Source organism: Elephantulus edwardii, unplaced genomic scaffold (genome assembly GCF_000299155.1).
Source record: "Elephantulus edwardii isolate Elephantulus edwardi_28Jun2011 unplaced genomic scaffold, EleEdw1.0 scaffold00289, whole genome shotgun sequence".
NCBI classification, from domain to species: Eukaryota; Metazoa; Chordata; class Mammalia; order Macroscelidea; family Macroscelididae; genus Elephantulus; species Elephantulus edwardii.
In genome coordinates, this window is record NW_006400039.1 from 300,709 (window position 1) to 318,775 (window position 18,067).

Sequence of the window (18,067 nt, forward strand, 5' to 3'; positions counted from 1 at the left end):
CCCCCATCCACCCATCCATCCATCCCTTCCTCCATCCATCCATCCATCCATCCATCCATCTGTCCATCCATCCATCCACCCACCCCTCCCTCCATCCATCCACTCATTCCCTCTCTCACTGACCCCCTGGGCCAGCTGTTGACCTCTCCTTTCCTCCCTCCCTTGTTTCTCTTCACCAGACCCACCCCCGTTTCTCCCTCACCCCTCCCTGCGCCCCTCACTGCCTCCCTCTGCTCCTCACTCCATCATCTGATTCTCTCTGCATCGCTTCTTCCACCCATCATTACAGCTTCCTAATACACTTCTCTCTCCCTCCCTCCTTCATCCCATATTCCTCCCTCCCTCCCTCCGCCCTTCCCTCAGGTCCTTCATTAATTTTCTTTTCTTTGTCCATCCTACTGTCCTTCTGTTCATTCACCCTTCTGTTGATCCCTGTGTCCATCCCGTCTCTCACCTGTGCCTCCATTTCTCCTCCTGCACATCCCTCCCTCCTTCCAGGTGTCCACCCATTGTCCACCTCTGTATCCACCCATCCACCCACCCATGTCCACCTCTATAACCATACACCTACCCACTCACCCACCCATGTCCACTTCTATATCCATCTCCCACCCCTTTATCTAGCCATCTGTTCCTGTTACAGAGGACAAGGCCCTGATCTTGCCTTCTTGTACCTGGGATGGGGGTGGAGGGTGGTGACTACAGAAAGAATCGAACCCTGACAGGCTGGGGGTCTCAGATGGTGAGAGCAGCAGGGATGGGGCTGGCTGGATGAAGCTCTGGAGGGAGCCGGGGGTGTGGTAGAGGAAGCAAGCTGCCCTCGTCTGGTGCCAGGATCTGCGGAGAGGGGATGCCTGGGCCCACCTGGATGCACCTGGCTTCCTCCACTCACTGGGGAGATGTCAGGTTGGTACGTGGACAGCAGTGGTGGGCAAGTGGAGCAGGTGGGAGCCAGGGTCTGCGTCCCTTCTGTCTCTGCCTGAGTGTGCTGGGCTGTCCTTTGCTGTGGACACAGTGGCCACCAGGGGTCGCCCTCGGACTGCAGTGGACAGTCAGAGCCACTGCACTGCAGAGCCCGGCTCTGTCCCCCCATTCCACCAAGAAGCACAACTAGGAGAAAGAGGAAAGAGCTGGACCTGTGAATCCTGACGTCCATGCTGGGGGCCCCCCTCATTTACACTTGGTGGAGGACCCATGTGTGGCCAGGTTTGTGCTTGTTCTGGGGTGCAGGAGACATCCTCTGGTCACAGACCTCCAAAACTTACTTCCCCATCCTGCAGAGGACACAGGGTTGGGGAGACCCTGGCTCTGTGGGACCAGTGGCGTGCCACAGCCAAGCACTGAGTGGCTTGTGAGGAGAGAGGTGTGTCTGTGGCTCAGGGGACTGGGCGGTGGAGACGCCCTGTGCATCTCAGGAGGGGAAGCTCTGAGGAGGGTCCTTCCTCGTCTCACCCGGCTCTGGGGGCCCCAGTATGACTCCATGGTGGCCACATGGCCCCCTTCTCTGGGCCTGTCTCCTGTAAGGACACCATTCCGGTGAGGTCAGGCCTTCCTGTCCTGGAGGGAGTGCAGCTAGAGTGCTCCTTAGATGCTGGGCATGGACCGCGAGAGGGGCTGGCAGGCTCGATCTCACGTACTTTGGGTGTGTTTTAGGAGGGGCTGTCCATGGAGAAGGACCGGCTTCATAATGTAGAGGGTCAGTGACAAAGAGGGAAACTTGAGAGGATGGCCTGACGCAGTGCTGCGGGGGCTCAGGACGGCCTGACACAGCTTTGCAGGGTCTCAGGACGGCCCAGGACTGGCGGGGGGAGCGGGAGGCTGTTTTGTTCTGTTGTATGAATGACTCACATTGGATCACTGTGGGTGGGGACTAATTTGATGATGTCACCAACTGTTCCAGAGTGGTCCTCACTGATGGGTGACATCCTCAAAGAGCTTGCTTCCAAGGTCACTGTTACAGGTACAGGTAGTTAGGATGTCCTCATAAATTTGTAGGACACATTCCAAGTCATCACCAGAGACTTCCTGAGACCACATCTGGGCAGCCAGTCTCAACCAAAGTCGTCCTCTGAGCCTGCCCTGTCCACCTGCTTAGCAGGTCAGACAGGCAGGTCCAAGGGGGCTGGGGGACATGGCCTGAGAGGCTGCTGTTGTCTAGGATCCCCCTAAAGCACCTACCCTCCTGCCCACCCCACCTGCCTGGCTGGACACTGGTAGCCGTGTGCTGGCAGACACCCTGCCCACTATCTGATCCCTGGCTGTCCCAAACCTGGACCCCACAGCCTCATAGTCTAGACTCTAGAGTCTGGGACCATTTGTCAGTGATAGACACAGTGGGTGTGTCACAGTTCTCTGTGCTGCTGTGACAGGGACACCACAGGTGGGTCTCGGTTCTCCACTGCGGCTGTGACAGGGACACCACAGGTGGGTGTGTTTTGGTTCTCTGTATTGCTGTGACAGGGACACCATGGGTGGGTGTGTCTCGGTTCTCCACTGCTGCTGTGACAGGGACACCACAGGTGGGTGTGTTTTGGTTCTCTGTATTGCTGTGACGGGGACACCACAGGTGGGTGTGTTTCAGTTCTCTGTGCTGCTGTGACAGGGACCATGGGTGGGTGTGTCTCGGTTCTCTGTGTTGCTGTGACAGGGACACATGGGCAGGTGTGTCTTAGTTCTCTGTGCTGCTGTGACAGGGACACCACAGGTGGGTGTGTCTTGGTTCTCCACTGCTGCTGTGGCAGAGACACATGGGCAGGTGTGTCTTGGTTCTCTGTGCTGCTGTGACAGAGATGACACAAGAAAGTGGCTTTAACAAGCAGTAATTTATTCTCTCACAGTTCAGAAGGCTCCAAGTCCAGGGTCTCAGCTCTGGGGGCGCTTCTGTCTTTGCTGACCAGAGGCAGGTCCTTGCCTCCTTCCAGCACCTGGGATCCCGGGGTTCCTTGGACAGCTCCAGGTGTCTTTGATGAGGGTTCTGGGTCTCGGAGGTCCACCCCACAGGGACCCTGAGTCCAAAGCAAGCCCCATCCTGGCTTTTCTTTCTTAGTCGTAGTGAAGTCCCTTCTCTGCTCACTTTTCTCCCATTTTATCTTTTGTAAAATAAAAAGGATCACAGGTCACAACCCTGGGAATCTTCCCTGATGTCCTATCAGGGCTGACACGGATGAAGGATGTTGCATCTCATCCTTAATCCTCTTAGAACTGATGAGATTATTGGGTAATGAGAGATCACTACATATATTTTAAAAAGAAAAATGATACTGATTTATTTACCATGTTCGAATACGTTGTTTTTCACACTGGATCTTTCTCACTTCCTTCACTCCCTCCAATCAAGTTCTGAGACCCTATGATTAACCCCCCACCCATCCTCACCCCTCTGCTCCCACCCTCCCTCCCTTGGCTACTCATACGCATTCTATAATAATGGGTTTAGACAGTATTTGTCCTTATGGGACTGGCTTAGTTCACTCAGCATAATGCTCTCCAGTCCCTCCCAAGTCAGGTAGTAATTTACAAAATCATTGCTCCTGCGTGCTGCATAGTATTCCATTGTGTGAATGTACCATAATTTCTCAATTCATTTGATTGTGTTTGGACATCTGGATTGTTTCTGTGTTCTTGTGATAGCGAATAACGCTACTATGAACATAGGTGTACAAGTCTTCATTTGAGTCTTAGTTCTCATTTTCTTGGAGTATATTCCAAGCAGTGGAATAGCTGGGTCATGTGGAGTTTTCTATGTTCAGCTTTTTGAGGAAATGTCAAACTGCCTTCCAGAGTGGTTGTACCATTTTACAATCCCACCAACAATGTATAAGAGTTCCTATCTCATCACATCCTCTCCAACATTTATTACTTGCTGTCTTGTTAAACTTTGCCACTGATACTAGAGAGAGATGATATCTCATTATGGTTTTGATTTGCATCTCTCTTATTGCCAGTGATTTTGAGCATTTCTTTAAGTGTCTGTTAACCATTCAAATATCTTCCTCTGTGAAAATTCTTTCCATGTCGTTTGCCCATTTTGAAACTGGGTTATCAGTCTTTTTATTGTGGAAGCCCAGGAGTAGTCAGTCTGTAAACTTTTGTTGTGAGACTCTTATCTGAGATGGTATTGCCAAATGCTTGTTCCCAGTCGGTAGGTTTTCTTTTCACCCTGTTGGAAAAAGTTTTGATGCACACAGGGATTTAATCTTTAAAAGGTGCTACTCATCAATTTTATCCTTGTTCAGACTGTACATTTCTGGCTGTATTTGGCAGTCTCTTTATACCATAGGCTAGGCCATCTAAGTTTGGTCCCAGATTGTCTCTTAAGAACTTTATGGTTTGGGGCTTCATTTCCAGGTCTCTGATCCACTTGAGTTGATTTTTGTGTATGGTGTGAGATGTGGCTCCTGTTTTAGCTTTCTGCAGATAGCAGTTCAGTTTTGCCAGCACCATTTGTTGAAGAGGTTGGCACTTCCCCATTTGAGAGGTTTGATTTCTGTTCCACTGGTCTGTGTGCCTGGCACTGTACCAGGACCATGCTGTTTTGGTTACTACCGCTGTGTAGTAGGTTTTAAGGTCAGGGAGTGCTATGCCTCCCCCTTCATTTTTGTTTCTCAGAAGTGTTTTGCTTATTTGGGATCTCTTTCCTTTCCACATAAACTTGACAATTTCCCTTTCCATCTCCTTGAAAAATGAGTTTGGTATCTGGATTGCGATGGTGTCACTACATACTTTTTACACCATGTCCAGAACACTGAAAATCTGCACCAGGCCACTCCAGCAAACACTTGAGTTTTTAAAAGGGCAGTGCGGGTGAGGTGTGTGTGTGTGTGAGAGAGAGAGAGAGAGAGACAGAGAGAGACAGACAGACAGACAATGAGAGGAGTGCTGGCGGTACAGTCGTAGGGAAATGTGCACTAACCTAAAGGGTCCAGGTCTCCAGCGTCCGAACCCACCTGCAGCTCCACCAGAGCGAGGGGGCCGTCTCCTCCTGCATGTCCGACAGCCCTGACGACCAGCTGTGTGTCAATCTCCGCTGGAGAGCCGTGAGCGAGGCGTGACAATCCGCTCAGTGACGGGTCGGTCCCCACCTGCTCTTGTTTGAACCCTCGCCCCGTGGCTGTGGCCCCTTCAGGGTGGACATCCTGGTTTTTCTCTCTTTTCCACACCTCTTCCTGGCCCCCAGTTGGCTTTCATTCCGGGTGTCACATCCTCCTGAGCCTCTCTCCTGATCAGACTCTTGTAGCACCTTCTTGGTGGGTCGTCAGGAAGTCCTGGCTCGGGTCTTGTTGAGAGGGTGTTTCTGGAGGCTTGGCAGCTGCGGAGGGTTGCCTGGGGGGCTTCTTGCAGGGGTTGAGTTGTGGTCTTTGCCTGAGTGAGAAGCCACAGTTTCAAGTCCGGAGTCTCCTCAGAGCCGGGCTGTGTCTCCTGCCGAGAGGCAACGGAAGAGGGGCTGGAAAGGGCCTCGCCCTGAAGTCTCCAGCTGCCCAGGCCCCACGATCCAGAGCGCAGTGCTTGAGGTCAGATCTGGGGCCTCTGAGCCCGACCTGCCCATCTGCTCGGAGGGTCAGACAGCAGCTTTCTCTGTGTGAAGTGGGGTCCCAGGCCCAGTGCTGGGGGGACCTTTAGCCAGGGCTCCGTGCTTATGCCCACCCACCAGCCTGCAGCGGGCCAGAGGCCACACAAGGGGGCAGGCCCACTGTCACCCAGCCTCCCGCCTCACAGAGGTCTCTCCTTGTGCACTGGAACCTTCAGTGGGCCTTGTCTCCCTGATCCTCAGACTTTTGTGAGGTGCTCCTCCCCCTCCCCTCCCGTCTCCCCTCCCCTTCCTTCTCAGTCCTGGACTGTAATCATACAAGACTGGAGTGGGGTACAGACCTTGCTGCACGTGACAAGGCACTATTGGTGCATACTGGCCTCCAGGGCCCATCACAAGAGGAGGCATGAGGGACCCACTGTCCGCTCTGTCCCCTGCTAGAGGTGCTGGCCCAGGGGACCCCAAGGCCCCAGGTGCATGGCCATGCTACTGACCGGAGGCCCCATTTCTCTTCCCTTCAGAACATGCCCAACGTCCGAGACCATGATGCGTCTGTGTATCTCCGTCTGCAGGGGGATGCCCTGTCTGTGGGCGGCTATGAGGCCAACCCCATCTTCTGGGAGGAGGTGAGCCACCAAGGGGTCTAGGGGTTCCCCCTGAGAGTGTCTGGGGGGGTTGGGGCTGGCCTCAGGAGAGATAAAGACCTTTCTGACTCCCTGACCACTTGAATGCCATTACCTGCCCACTGGAGGACTGGCCAGGGCAGCTTCTTGGGCTTCACAAATGCTGAACCCCATTTCTCTCTGCGCCCTAAGGAAAACAGAGCCAGAATTGAGGCTGGTGAAGGGCTGACCTTCAGGTATCCTCAGTGAGAGGAGGAAACACCTTGCAAGATGGGGAATCTTTAGCCCCCTCAGTGGACAGCACTGCCTCCCTCAGCAGCCTCTCCCCCAGGCCCAGAGCTCTGCTCTGTTTGAACGCAGCCCCTCCTCATGCACCCTGTGACTACCTAGTCCCCCATGAATTCAGCCCCAGACTCAGCGACTGAGCCTTATGGTCTGGAGAGGACACCAGTTGCTAGGGCAGTGGAATTTACAGAAAAATCCCTGCCCAGGATGCGTGCCTCTCGGAGACAGTCAAGAAGCAAGTAAACACTCAATGTGCTTTCGGATCATGACTGGGCCCTGAAGAAAGCCAGCAGGAGAGGCTGGCCTCTGAACTGGCAGTCAGGGTGGGCTTCCTGGTAGAGGTGGTATTTGAACAAGACTTGTACAGAGAGCACGAGCCAGTTATGGATGGTCTGGGTACAAGCTACCCAGGAGAGGAGGGCAAAGGGGAGAGGCCCAGAGGTCAGCACCAGTGTGACCCCAGAACTGACAGAGGTCAGTGTGGCCAGACAAGGGAGGGGTGGGCCTGGTGGGCTCAGTGAGGTCTTGGGGAGAATTCCACCACAGGGGGGTGGGAGTCGGGGAGATCTGAGAGCAGAAGGCCATGGGGGTGTGTGGAAGGAGGGGAGGAAGGCAGGCTGTGACATGTGACAGTGGAGCAGACAGACCGAGGGGACCGACATCTCTCAGCCCTAGCCTGACTCTCTGCTCACAGGTGAGGCCAGGAGCAAGGGTCTGGGCTATTGTCCCTGGGCACTGTCCCTTCCCTATGATCACTGGATGCAGTCCCTGCCCTGTCCACACAGGTGTCAGACAGGTTTGCCTTTGGCCTTTTTGACCTGGACTGGGATGTATTCACCCAGCACATCCAAGGTGCCATCAACCGGGTCCCTGTGCTGGAGAAGACGGGGGTCAAGTCCACAGTCTGTGGCCCAGGTGAGTGTGGGGCCTGGGCATGGCCAGCGGTGCAGGCAGGCTGGTGGGGGAGGGCAGCACAGAGCCCAACACCCAGATGAGGTGTGTGGGCTCATATGCAGGGAGGAGTGTGGGGCGGTAGGGACAAGTGTGGGACTTGTGGTCCCCTTCCTCCCCTGGCCCGCGGGTGCCTGCACCCCTACCCAGGAAGGTGGCTGTACGTATGGGCTCTGGGCTACATGAGTCATGTCCCTCTCTGCTTGACCCTCATGTCATTGAAGGAAGGAGAGGCCACCGTGGGGGTGCAGGGGGCCCAGCAAGACGTGGTGAGGGTTGTGAGCAGAGTGGTCTGGGAGAGTGCATGACCTCAGGGACCCCTGGGCAGTGGGGGCAGGGCTGGGGAGCAGGGTCCTGAGCCCAGGAGGCTGAGTTGGGAGGGTGTGGGAGCTGCCCCAGCCCCCTGGCATCCCCACATGACCTTGACTGCTGTGACCCATTTAAGAGAGTCAGCTAGGGACAAGCACGCAGCCGGTGGTGGCCGACTCCCTGTGTCCCCCACCTCGCCTGGCGGAGTGACCTGGCACCGAGACACTCCTGGCCTGAAGTGGCTCCCGGGTGTAGACAGCTGGGTGCTCTGTCTTCATTAGATGGGAGGCTCGGGCGGCGGGGGCTTGTTTGGGGAGGCGCATCGGGCCTTTGTTTCTGATGTCCCAGCTGTGATGAGGTTCAGCGTCTCTCTTGACGTGGAAGCTGTCTCTAGTCCTGTCCCTCGGCCTCCAGGAAAGGGGTGTGTGCCACGTGCATAGGCGAGGAACTCCACTACACCCCCGCCACTGCCCAGAACCCCAGATCCCCTGCCAGACTTGTGGTTAAGGCCGAGGTTAGACCAGCCCGGCTCTCCACCCAGCACCACTCAGACACCCCCCACCCAGCAGTGTTTGAGGGGACCTGCATCCCACAGGTCCCCTCCTGCCTTGTTCCCTGTGAGGGTCCTCCCCTGGCCTGGAGGAGGTCCTGCTTCCTGCACGCTGCCATGGCCCCTCTTGTTGTTGACCTGGTGACCCCATAGTGACTCAGTCTCTCACTGGCTCAAGTCTCCCATGCAGCCTGCCAGCCCTGCATGGCCAGCGCTACACGATGGCTGATGAGACCCCTGCCTCGGCCCCGCATGTCCCCCTGGCTGGGCCGGTCCTGAGAGCACTGGTGCAAAGCCCAAGGCCTGTCCTTGTGGTACTCTTAGTCCAGGGAAGAAAAGTGACAACTAATTCGCCATAATAAATACGAGGCTCGGCTTTGTGTGGCTAGAAGGGGCTAGAAACAGGCCTGGGACAAGTCTGGACCCTTGGCGAGGGCCTGACTGAACACAGGTGACCGTGGGCAGGAGCAATCAAGGTGGCTTCTGGGGGAGGAGGCAGATCTGGGAGAAGGAGGCACCTGCAGGCCCTTCATTGTGGTCACCTCTCAGGAGACCCCATCCCAGGCAGGCGCAGACAGATCAGAACCGCAGGCCTTCATCCCTTCCAGAATCCTTCACGCCGGACCACAAGCCTTTAATGGGGGAGGCGCCAGAGCTCCGAGGGTTCTTCCTGGGCTGTGGCTTCAACAGTGCAGGTGCGTGATGGCCAGAGAGAGGTGAAGAGAGGAGGGGCCCCAGGAGATGGGTATGAGGTCTGGGGGAGGGTGCTGCTGGGGACGTGGTGTGGGGGCTCAGGATGGGGTGGGAGCTTTGGAAATGGGCTGTGTTTCCACCAGGAATGATGCTGGGTGGTGGCTGTGGTCAGGAGCTGGCCCACTGGATTGTCCATGGGCGCCCGGAGAAAGACATGTACAGCTACGACATCAGGTGGGCACTGCACCTGTGACGGGGGCGCCGGGACAGAGGGGTCCAAGACAGGGAAGTGGGGGGACAGGCGAGGGCGCTGGAACAGACGGGAGGCCAGGACAGACAGGGAGCCAGGACAGATGGGGAGCCAGGACAGGCAAGTGGGGGGACAGGCAGGGGGCCGAGACAGCAAGTGGGGGGACAGGTGGGGGGCCAGAACAGGCAAGTAGGGGAACAGGCAGAGAACCCAGACATGCAAGTGAGAGGACAGATGGGGGCCCCAGATAGGCAAGTGGGGGACAGGTAGAGGGCTGGGACAGTTGAGGGGTCAGGACAGGCGAGGGGCCAGGAAAGGCAAGAAGGGGACAGGCAGGGAGCCAGGCAGTGTGTGTTGGGGGTCTCTGGGAAGGGCTGTTCTTAGGAAGTTTGCTCCTTGAAGTAACCCTGGTGGCACCATTATCTGTCGAGCTACTGACTGAGGAGTTGGTGGTTCAGATCCACCCGTTGCCCCTCTGATGGGAGGATCACCGGCACCGTCAGTCTCCTCCCGCCAAGTCCTCAGAGTCCTGACGGGGTGGCAGTGGCTTTGCTTTCTGAAGAGGCAGAGCTGGCCCCATGGGGAGGAAGTCCATCCCCCAGTGGGTGGTGGGCACCTAGGCTGGGCACGTCCCAGCCCTTCACAGTCTCCAGGATCCCTGGGCCTCCAGCTATGCAGGAGGGGATGGTGAGGCCTGGGGTAGGCGGGGGCAGAACCATTAGTTCCCTCCAAGGTTGGGCAAGCTTCTGGGGTGGATGGTACAAACAGGACCACAGGGGAGCAGGCAGCTACCACCGTCCAGTGCACAGGGCTGAGGGGCGAGTTTCCTGGACTCCTCACCGCACCTCAGGGAGCTCAAGTGAGCATGGTGCTGATGTCAGGGCCAGCCTGCTGGCCACTGCCCTCTGCTAACGCAGCAGTGACCTGGCGCCTCAGCAGAGGGCGACGCCTCACTTCTCTTTGCTGGGGGCTCAAGTGTGCCTCCTGGGGCTCAAGGGGGCATAGCAGGGGCCTTCTGCTTGTCTGCTCATTTCTGGACTCACCCTCCTGGCCTGCTGAGCTCTGGGAAGGGGAGGTTCACTGAGACACCCACAGAGAGAGGCCAGGAGACCCTGACACCCGCCCTACCCTCCACACTGGGGGCAGGCAGCCCTGACACCATGGACTTTCCAGGGGAGCAATGTTCCAGATGTGACAGGGCTGCAGGGACCTTGGGTTTGGGGAGTCAGCAAACACAACAGAGACCCTGGGAGTAGAGGGGGTGGCAGGGAGCAGTCACAGCCCCCCACAGGCCCCCTAGCCCAGCCTTGGCCCCTGGCCCTGCCCCACTCAGCTGGGGGAGGCTCCCTGCTATTGAGAAGGAGGGTGACCAGCAGATCTATTTACCTCAAGCTCTGGGGTCAATGCTGGTCCCCTCGCAGGGTCCACTGGGGGCTGGGTGGGCAGGTGCCCAGCAGGACCTGGGCGTGAAGGAGAGAGCCTGTCCCCCCAGCCCACTGCCCGAGTGCCCAGGGTTCTCCCCAGGTGGCCTGAGTTCCTGAGGAGCCGGGAGCCATCCCCGTGTTGAATCTGCTGCAGAAGGGTCCAGTTCCAGTGGGGCCCGTTTCTGGAGAGGTGCATCATGCCCTTCTGACGCTGTCCAAGGCTCTGACCTGCCCACTCTGCCCATGCAGACGCTTCCATCACTCGCTAACCGACCACCACCGCTGGGTCCGGGAGCGCAGCCATGAGTCCTACGCCAAGAACTACTCGGTGGTCTTCCCTCACGATGAGCCACTGGCTGGACGCAACATGCGCAGAGACCCCCTGCATGAGGTACGCCAGGCTCTGTCATGCACGGGGAGGCTCCCAGCGCAGGAAGGGGTGCAAGAGGACAGCTGGGCAGTCACCCCTCCGCTGCAGGGCAGGAAGGTGACTTAGAGGCCTCCTTGGGGATCAGGAAGACCTCAGGGCAGTCACCCCTGCCATGATGACGTCCTGTCTGTCCCCAGATACTCACTGAGCTCCCTGATCAGCCAGGCACTGAGCTTGGGGCTGGGACCTGCTGCTGGATAAAGTGGGAACAGCTCCCACCACGGAGCCGATGTCCCGGTGGAGGAGACAGAAAACTCCAGGAAAATGTGTCCTGGGAGAAGGGCTGTGAGCAGATCTGAGGCAGGCACAGGCCAGTCGCGGGCAGCTGCAGACCTCGGAGGGAGCAGCCAGCCAGCTGTGTACTGGGAGACTTGGGCTTCTGTCCAGGAACTTTCTCACCTGGTGAACTCCTACTCAGACATTGAAACCCACTGTCGAATGTCCTTCTCTGGGGACTGTCCTTGCAGAGCAGCCCAGGCCCTGGTGACCCAGGTGATCCTTCCCTGATGACCACCTGTATGTAGCCCATGCCTCCATTTCACCCTGTCACCTTTGCCTTCTGATATCTCAGGCCTGTGCCCCACTTGCTCCAGGTCCCTGGCTTTGAGCACAGAGCCCGACTCCTAGGAGGAGCTCGGGGGAACAAGGAGAGGCCACAGGCTTTCGAGCTGGAGAGGGGCCACCCTCGTCTGGGGCTCCAGGGCCTGTCCCGGTGAGGGAACTCCCACCAGATCTCCTGAGAGGAGGCTGAAGCTGTCAGTCCTGGGCCGCCTAAATCCTTCTGCCTCTCGCTGCTGGCCTAGCCTGGAGCGCCAGCTGTGGTCTCAGGTCCTCGTGAAGCCTTCTAGCACCCCTAGCCAACCTTGAGGCACAGCTCAGTGTTCCCCACACAGGTACAGGGAAGGGACTCCAGGAGGCTCACCTGTGTCACAGGTTTACCTGTGTCCACCAGGCTGAACGGGGCACCTCCCAGGTGGGGCTCCAGTGTCACCACGCTCCTCAGCCATCAAATGATGTGTGGTTTTGTGTTGAATAGGGAACTGTCCCCACTAGTGGCTCTGGAGACGAATGACCCCCTTGGAGGTCTCTATCCATAGGTCTTGTCCCTGCATCTCTCACCAGGGACAGGAAGGCCATGGCCTTGATCACGCCCACTCTCAGAGGGGATAAATGGAGTCACTACCCTCGCAGAGTTCTGGCCATTGGGCAGCACCCATCATTAACGCCCCGGCCACATTGAGGTTGTCTGGAGGGACTGTCCCTCATCTGAGGGACGTGGTGAAATGTTAGCAGCCGAGACCAGGTCTGAGTGTGAGGACCAGGCCCACCGCCACTTGGGTTGGGGTGACAGAACCAGTCACGGTGCCGGTGAAGTTGCTCACGGCCCCGCAGGGGTGGCCGCTGGCCAGAGCAAAGGACCACCTGTGCCCCTCTCACCAGGAGCTGCTGGGGCAAGGCTGCGTGTTTCAGGAGCGGCACGGCTGGGAGCGGCCAGGATGGTTCAGCCCCCGCGGGGTGGCGCCGGTGAGTTGAGCTGCATGGCCATGGCAGCTGCCCAGACTCCGAGAGGGCCTGGGGTGGGGGCTAGACGTTAGGGCAGGAGGGGGCATGAGTGTGTGTCACGTTCCCTGGAGACTGGCCTCCTGCAGGGAGGCCTCCACAGCCCAGGCCGGGGCTCCAGGAACCTGAGACTCGCACAAGACGCCCCAGTGTGGGCAAGACACTAGCATCATTTCCCTCCTATGTTTCTGGCAGCTGCAGCTGTGAGTTTCTGCTCGTCTGAGTATGGAACTGAGCACGATTATTCCTCGGGGTGTTCTGTTTCCAAGATTTCCCAGCCGACCCCCCCGGCTGCCGCAGGAGCAGAGCCTCGGGGACGGATACACCAGGCACCTGTGAGGCCCAGAGCTGGGGTCATCAGAGCCACGCTCAGAGGCCCTCACCCAAGGCTGGAGACGAATGAGGCCACGCTCAGAGACACCCCCAAGGCTGAGCTCAGAGATACCCCCCCAAGGCTGGGGTCAGCTAGGCCACGCTCAGAGCTTACTCAGCTCCTAGAGCCAGTGAGGCCATGCTCAGAGACACGCCCCCCCAAGGCTGGGGTCAGTGAGGCCACACTCAGAGACCCACCAGGGCCTGAAGCTGGCAGAGCCAGGATCAGAGGTTCACCAGGGAAGCAGGGCTGTCAGCCACTCAGAGAATCATTCAGGGTTAAGACTAGATCCAATTCTGTGCACTTTCCAGCCTTCCAGATGCGCTGCTTCTCCAGTCCCCTCCCAGTTCAGCCCCGCTCCCATCACCATAGCAACCATGGTCCCCTGAGTTCTAGGGCCTCGGTGGATAAGATTAGCAACAGAGTTATGCCCAGAGGTTGATGGGAACCATCTCGGTGGGCTGGCCATGGAGACACTGGTCCCATCCCGGAAGCAGAGCCTCATGTGTTGAGAGTATCTGGTGTCGGCAAATCCTATATAACTACCGAGAGAAGGGCATGGATGAATGAGAGGGAAGAGGAAGGACAGATGATGGATGGATGGATGATGGATGGATGGATGGATGGATGAAGGAGGGGGGAGTGAGAGGAAGGCTAAATGGGGGAAAAGAGGAAGGAAGGATATATGGGAAGGAGAGAGTGTGAATGGAAAGGGGGATGAATGGATAAGTGGATAGGTGGGTGGAAGGACAGAAAGATGGGATGGAAGATGGAAGGAAGAAAGAGTGGGACGATGGCAGGACAGGAGGGTGGCTGACAGGTGGTGGTCACGTCCTCTGCCTCCAGGTCCTCGATTACGACTATTATGGGGCCTACGGGCACCAGGTGCACAAGGACTACACCTATAACCAGCTGCTGGGGGATGAGTACACCTTCGACTTCCCACCGCACCACGACATCGTAAGTGGATGGAGCTCTCCCTCCAGGGCTCAGGGGTTGCCTTGAGGTGGGGGCTGCCCTCCCTGGGTCTGCAGGACCCTGCAGGGTCTGTTTAGGCTCCACACTCATGCTACTTTGGCTGCCTCAGTTTTGAAGAGGGATTATGGGATTTCTTTCTCTCCTTCTGTCTGTTCATAAACAGAGCCTGAGGGGACATGCTTCCTGAGGCTGCGGGACAGGCTGAGGCTGTGACCGAGGCCTGGCCTTCCCTCCTCTGACCCATCATTCTGTGCTCTAAATGCTGCCTGATGCCCTGGGCTGTGTGCCCCTTGAGGTGTAGGGGTCCCCACAACCTCAGCCTCTGGTCTCACGTGTGGATCATACCCATCATTTAGGGAAGAACACGGTCTGGGACCATCTCCTTGTGGGCCCCTGGGTCACCTCATGGTCCTCTCTACCAAAGGTCAAGCCTGGTGCATTAGGCTGCTGGTTCTATGCTTGGCCCAAAACAGTCCCAGACAACACTCAGACGGTCCCAGACTGCATCCGGCAGCCCCAGATGGCCCTAGACAGCCCCAGACATCTCCCAGACAGACAGACAGCTGGGTAGGGGACAAGCCCCAAGAGCCAGCACTGGTCTCTGCAGTCCAGACTCGCTCCACAGGAAGGGGGGGTGGCTCAACGGCCAGACCCTGTGCAGTGGGAGCTCATTGGACCTCCAGGGATGGGGGTGTGGTTTAAGGCCCCCTCCCAGGACTGCTCTTACAGGCAGCCTTTCCAGCCTCCAGCCCACTATGCAGAGTGGCCCCCACACAGACAGGTCATCTGGTTCCCTGTCTGCTTCTACACGGCAGAGAAGGGACCTGGCGGGAGGTGGAGCCAGGCCTGGGGGTCCCTGGAGATCTGAGGCCCCCGGGTCTTCTGGCCACACCTGTTGGGGAGGATGACAAGGCCAGCTTCTGAGCTTTGCTGCTGCCATCTTGCAAGGGGCCCCCTTCTTTGTGCGCCGGACCCCATGGGTCATTTGACAGTCCCTGAAAGGCTGTTGGCTACAAGTGACAAGTGAGTTTGCCCTGGGTCACAGCGACCAGCAAACAACAGGCGGGGACCCTGCTGGTCCTGTGGCTGCCCCAGGGGACTGTGTGAGCACAGGGATTTCACTGGGGGCCATGGCCAGGCCACCCTGAGTCAGTGTCACTCGAGCCAACGCTATGCGTGTCAGAGTAGAACTGTCCCTGGGGGCCACCCCTGGCTGATTTACTAGCCAGTCGTCCTTTTCTTCTATGAGATGTTTTTTATGTTTTAAACTGTGATTTGAGTAAACATCTACAAACTGGTTTTCCATTCCACCAGTCACATACATTTATTTGCCTTATAACATCGACTACAATGCCCACAGTGCAACACACTCGTCCCGTTTCCTACCTGTGATTCTCATCTCCATGAATCCTCTCTCCTGCCCCTTTCTGCCTTCAGGACTTCAGCTTTAAGCAAGTGCTGCTCTTTCTCTTTATGTGATTGGTGATTCTAAGGAGAGATGTTATTGGCCACTTTACAGGCCTGCTTATTGTTTGGCTGAAAGTTTGCCAGGAGGGTGAGTTTTGATTCAAAGCAGCGGCTGAGGGTCACAGTGTCAGGGAAAGTTCCAGGTCAGGCCTTTCTGTGGAGACACCTCAGGGTGGACTAGAACCTCCAACGTTCAGCAGCCGAGCTTGTTCACCGTGAGCACCACACACGAGCTGCTTTCACCAGAGGGGGGCCTCCTGTCCCCCGCTTTTCCCTCAGGCAGCCTCCCAGGCTGGGTGAGCGGCCCGTCTGGCACCTCGACGCCCGTCCAGCCTCCAGGACGTGGGAGCCTTGAAGATGCCAGGCTGGCTTCGTGGCTGCACGCAGCCTCTGCCACGCCCGTCTTGTTGCCTGCGCTGGCACCGGCCCCAGCCCAGCTCACAGCCTCGCGGGCACGCCGGCTTTCCCTCTGGTCCGCACCTCCACAGTGGCGGCGGCTCCTGGCCAACGGCTGGAGCAGCTGGGCAGTGATGCTTCGGGGGTGGGGGGCAGCGAGGAGTAGCCTGGGCTGCCCTGGGGCTGACACCCGCCTGCAGGGTGTCCGTGTGTGAGCACACCCACCAGGGCTGAGTGCAGCCGCCCCCCAGGCTCCGAGAGATGGGGGCCAGGAGGCGTGAAGCACAGCTGGTGACCTGGCTTCACACTCCTCCACCGAGGAGCAGGTGGGGTTGGGAGGAGGCAGACCCCGGCACACCACGGTTGTCTGTACAGCTTGACCTTCCAGGGTGATGCGAGTCAGGGCCCCAGTGTGACCCTGTGGTCTTGTTACTGGTCTTGTGGGTAAGCACTTGCTTTGTCACTGTGAGCTGTGGCGTTACGGGGGCACTTGGCTGCAGCTTCCTTTCTTCAGATCGAGGAAGCCCCCCAATTCATGGTTTGGGGGGCTGTTATCAGTGCTGAAATTTGTCAAACGATTTTTCTGCTTCTGCGGAGGCGGTCATATGGCTTTTGGTCTTTTTGCTATTCTGGTGATGCAGTGTGTTATGTGCTGGGCTGCTAACTGGAAGGTTGGCAGTTCAAATCCACCAGTGGCTGTGTGGGAGGAAGATGGGCAGCCTTGAAACCCAGGGGAAAGTCTCTGTGAGTCAGAATTGGCTCAGTGGCAGTGGGGTCTAGTGGCACAGTCAGGCGCTCTGATGGATGAAATGCCCGGCTGCTAACTGCAAGGTTGGGAGTTCAAACCTACCAGCTGCTCTGAGAGCGAAAACCTTGGGGGCTGATGGGAAAGTCTTGCCTGACCGACAGGTTCCCTGTGAGCCAGAGTCAACTCCAAGGCAATGAATTTGGCATTTTGTTTTCTTTTGTTATCTCAGTGCTAAAATATTAAGCTGCCAGCTAAAAGGTTGGCAGTTTGAATCCACCAGCTGATCCACGGAAGAAAGATATGGCAGTTTGCTTTAAAAAATATTACAACCTAGGAGACCCTGGGACCATTCTGCTCTGTCCTGTAGGATCCTGTGGGTCAGAACTGTCTTGACAGCAAGGTAGACTTTGGGGGCTTTTAGAAATCACCTCAATTAAGTTTCAGATGTTCAGTCAACGAGAATGATCATGTGATCATAGTGTTTAACTCTTACATATTGGGCTATAAATTAAAAAGCTGAAGTTGAAACTCGCTACCACTTCATGGGGGAAGTTGAGGCAGCCTGGTTCCGGAAGGTCTGCTGCCTTGAGACCCTGACAGATGGTGAATAAGAGCTATAATCAACTGGACGACGGTGGACGTGCCTTATTTTGTGATCTGTTCCAGAGGATGGTCTTTGTGTTAAGAAGAACATGTCTGGTGTGCTCAAAACCAGAGTGGCTTGGCCACAGGGCACCTCAACAGGCAGGGATGGGGGCCACGGCTTCAGTGTTCTGGGAAGATCAAAGCCCCCATGTTCCTCTATAGGGGGCACACCCAAAGCCGCCTGACACCCCCACCTTCTGGACCTGCAGATCAGGAAGGAGTGTCTGGCCTGCAGAGGGGCCGCTGCCGTGTTTGACATGTCCTACTTTGGGAAGTTCTACTTGGTGGGTCCAGATGCCAGGAGAGCTGCAGACTGGCTCTTCTCTGCTGACGTCAGCCGGCCCCCAGGTATGGCGTACCCACCTCTCAGGGGACAAGGCAGCCCTGTCCCCTCGGGGTTCTGAGGCCCTGTCGCCCCTCCTGCTCAGTCTGATCCAGGGCCCCTCTGTCCACTCTCTGCTCAGGGCCTGGCCTTTCTCATTGCCAAGTCCCAGACCCGAGGATCTCACCCTTTCCCTCCCCTACTCCACCTTCCTTCAGCTCGTCTCCTTCCTCGTATCTAGTTGATTCCAGAAAACCTGTCATTTTGAAAATGGTTGGCCAATCTGTCTTTCTACTTTGTCTTAATTTGGATACTTCGTTTTACAGCAATATCTCACAGAAATGTATTCTACGTAAAAGAACAGATGAAAGATCTTCCCCCACTACACAGCTAACAGATTCAGTATCGGCCCCCACCTCATCTGTCTGCCCATTCATCCATCCACCCATCCATCCATCCACCCATCTATCTACCTGTCCATCCATCCGTCCACCCATCCGTCCACCCATCCATTTACCTATCCATCCACCCATCCA

General features: G+C 57.0%; 1 protein-coding gene across 1 annotated transcript in view; it reads left to right on the top strand.

The window, feature by feature from the left end:
- The window catches only part of SARDH (sarcosine dehydrogenase), a 52,805-nt gene that overhangs the window by 9,393 nt on the left and 25,345 nt on the right, over nt 1-18,067 (top strand). The window contains exons 6-13 of the mRNA XM_006900556.1: nt 6,049-6,153; nt 7,221-7,350; nt 8,854-8,940; nt 9,082-9,172; nt 10,862-11,003; nt 12,483-12,566; nt 13,822-13,935; nt 17,419-17,557. Of these exons, the coding sequence (XP_006900618.1) occupies nt 6,049-6,153; nt 7,221-7,350; nt 8,854-8,940; nt 9,082-9,172; nt 10,862-11,003; nt 12,483-12,566; nt 13,822-13,935; nt 17,419-17,557 (892 nt within the window). The remainder of the gene's footprint in view (nt 1-6,048; nt 6,154-7,220; nt 7,351-8,853; nt 8,941-9,081; nt 9,173-10,861; nt 11,004-12,482; nt 12,567-13,821; nt 13,936-17,418; nt 17,558-18,067) is intronic.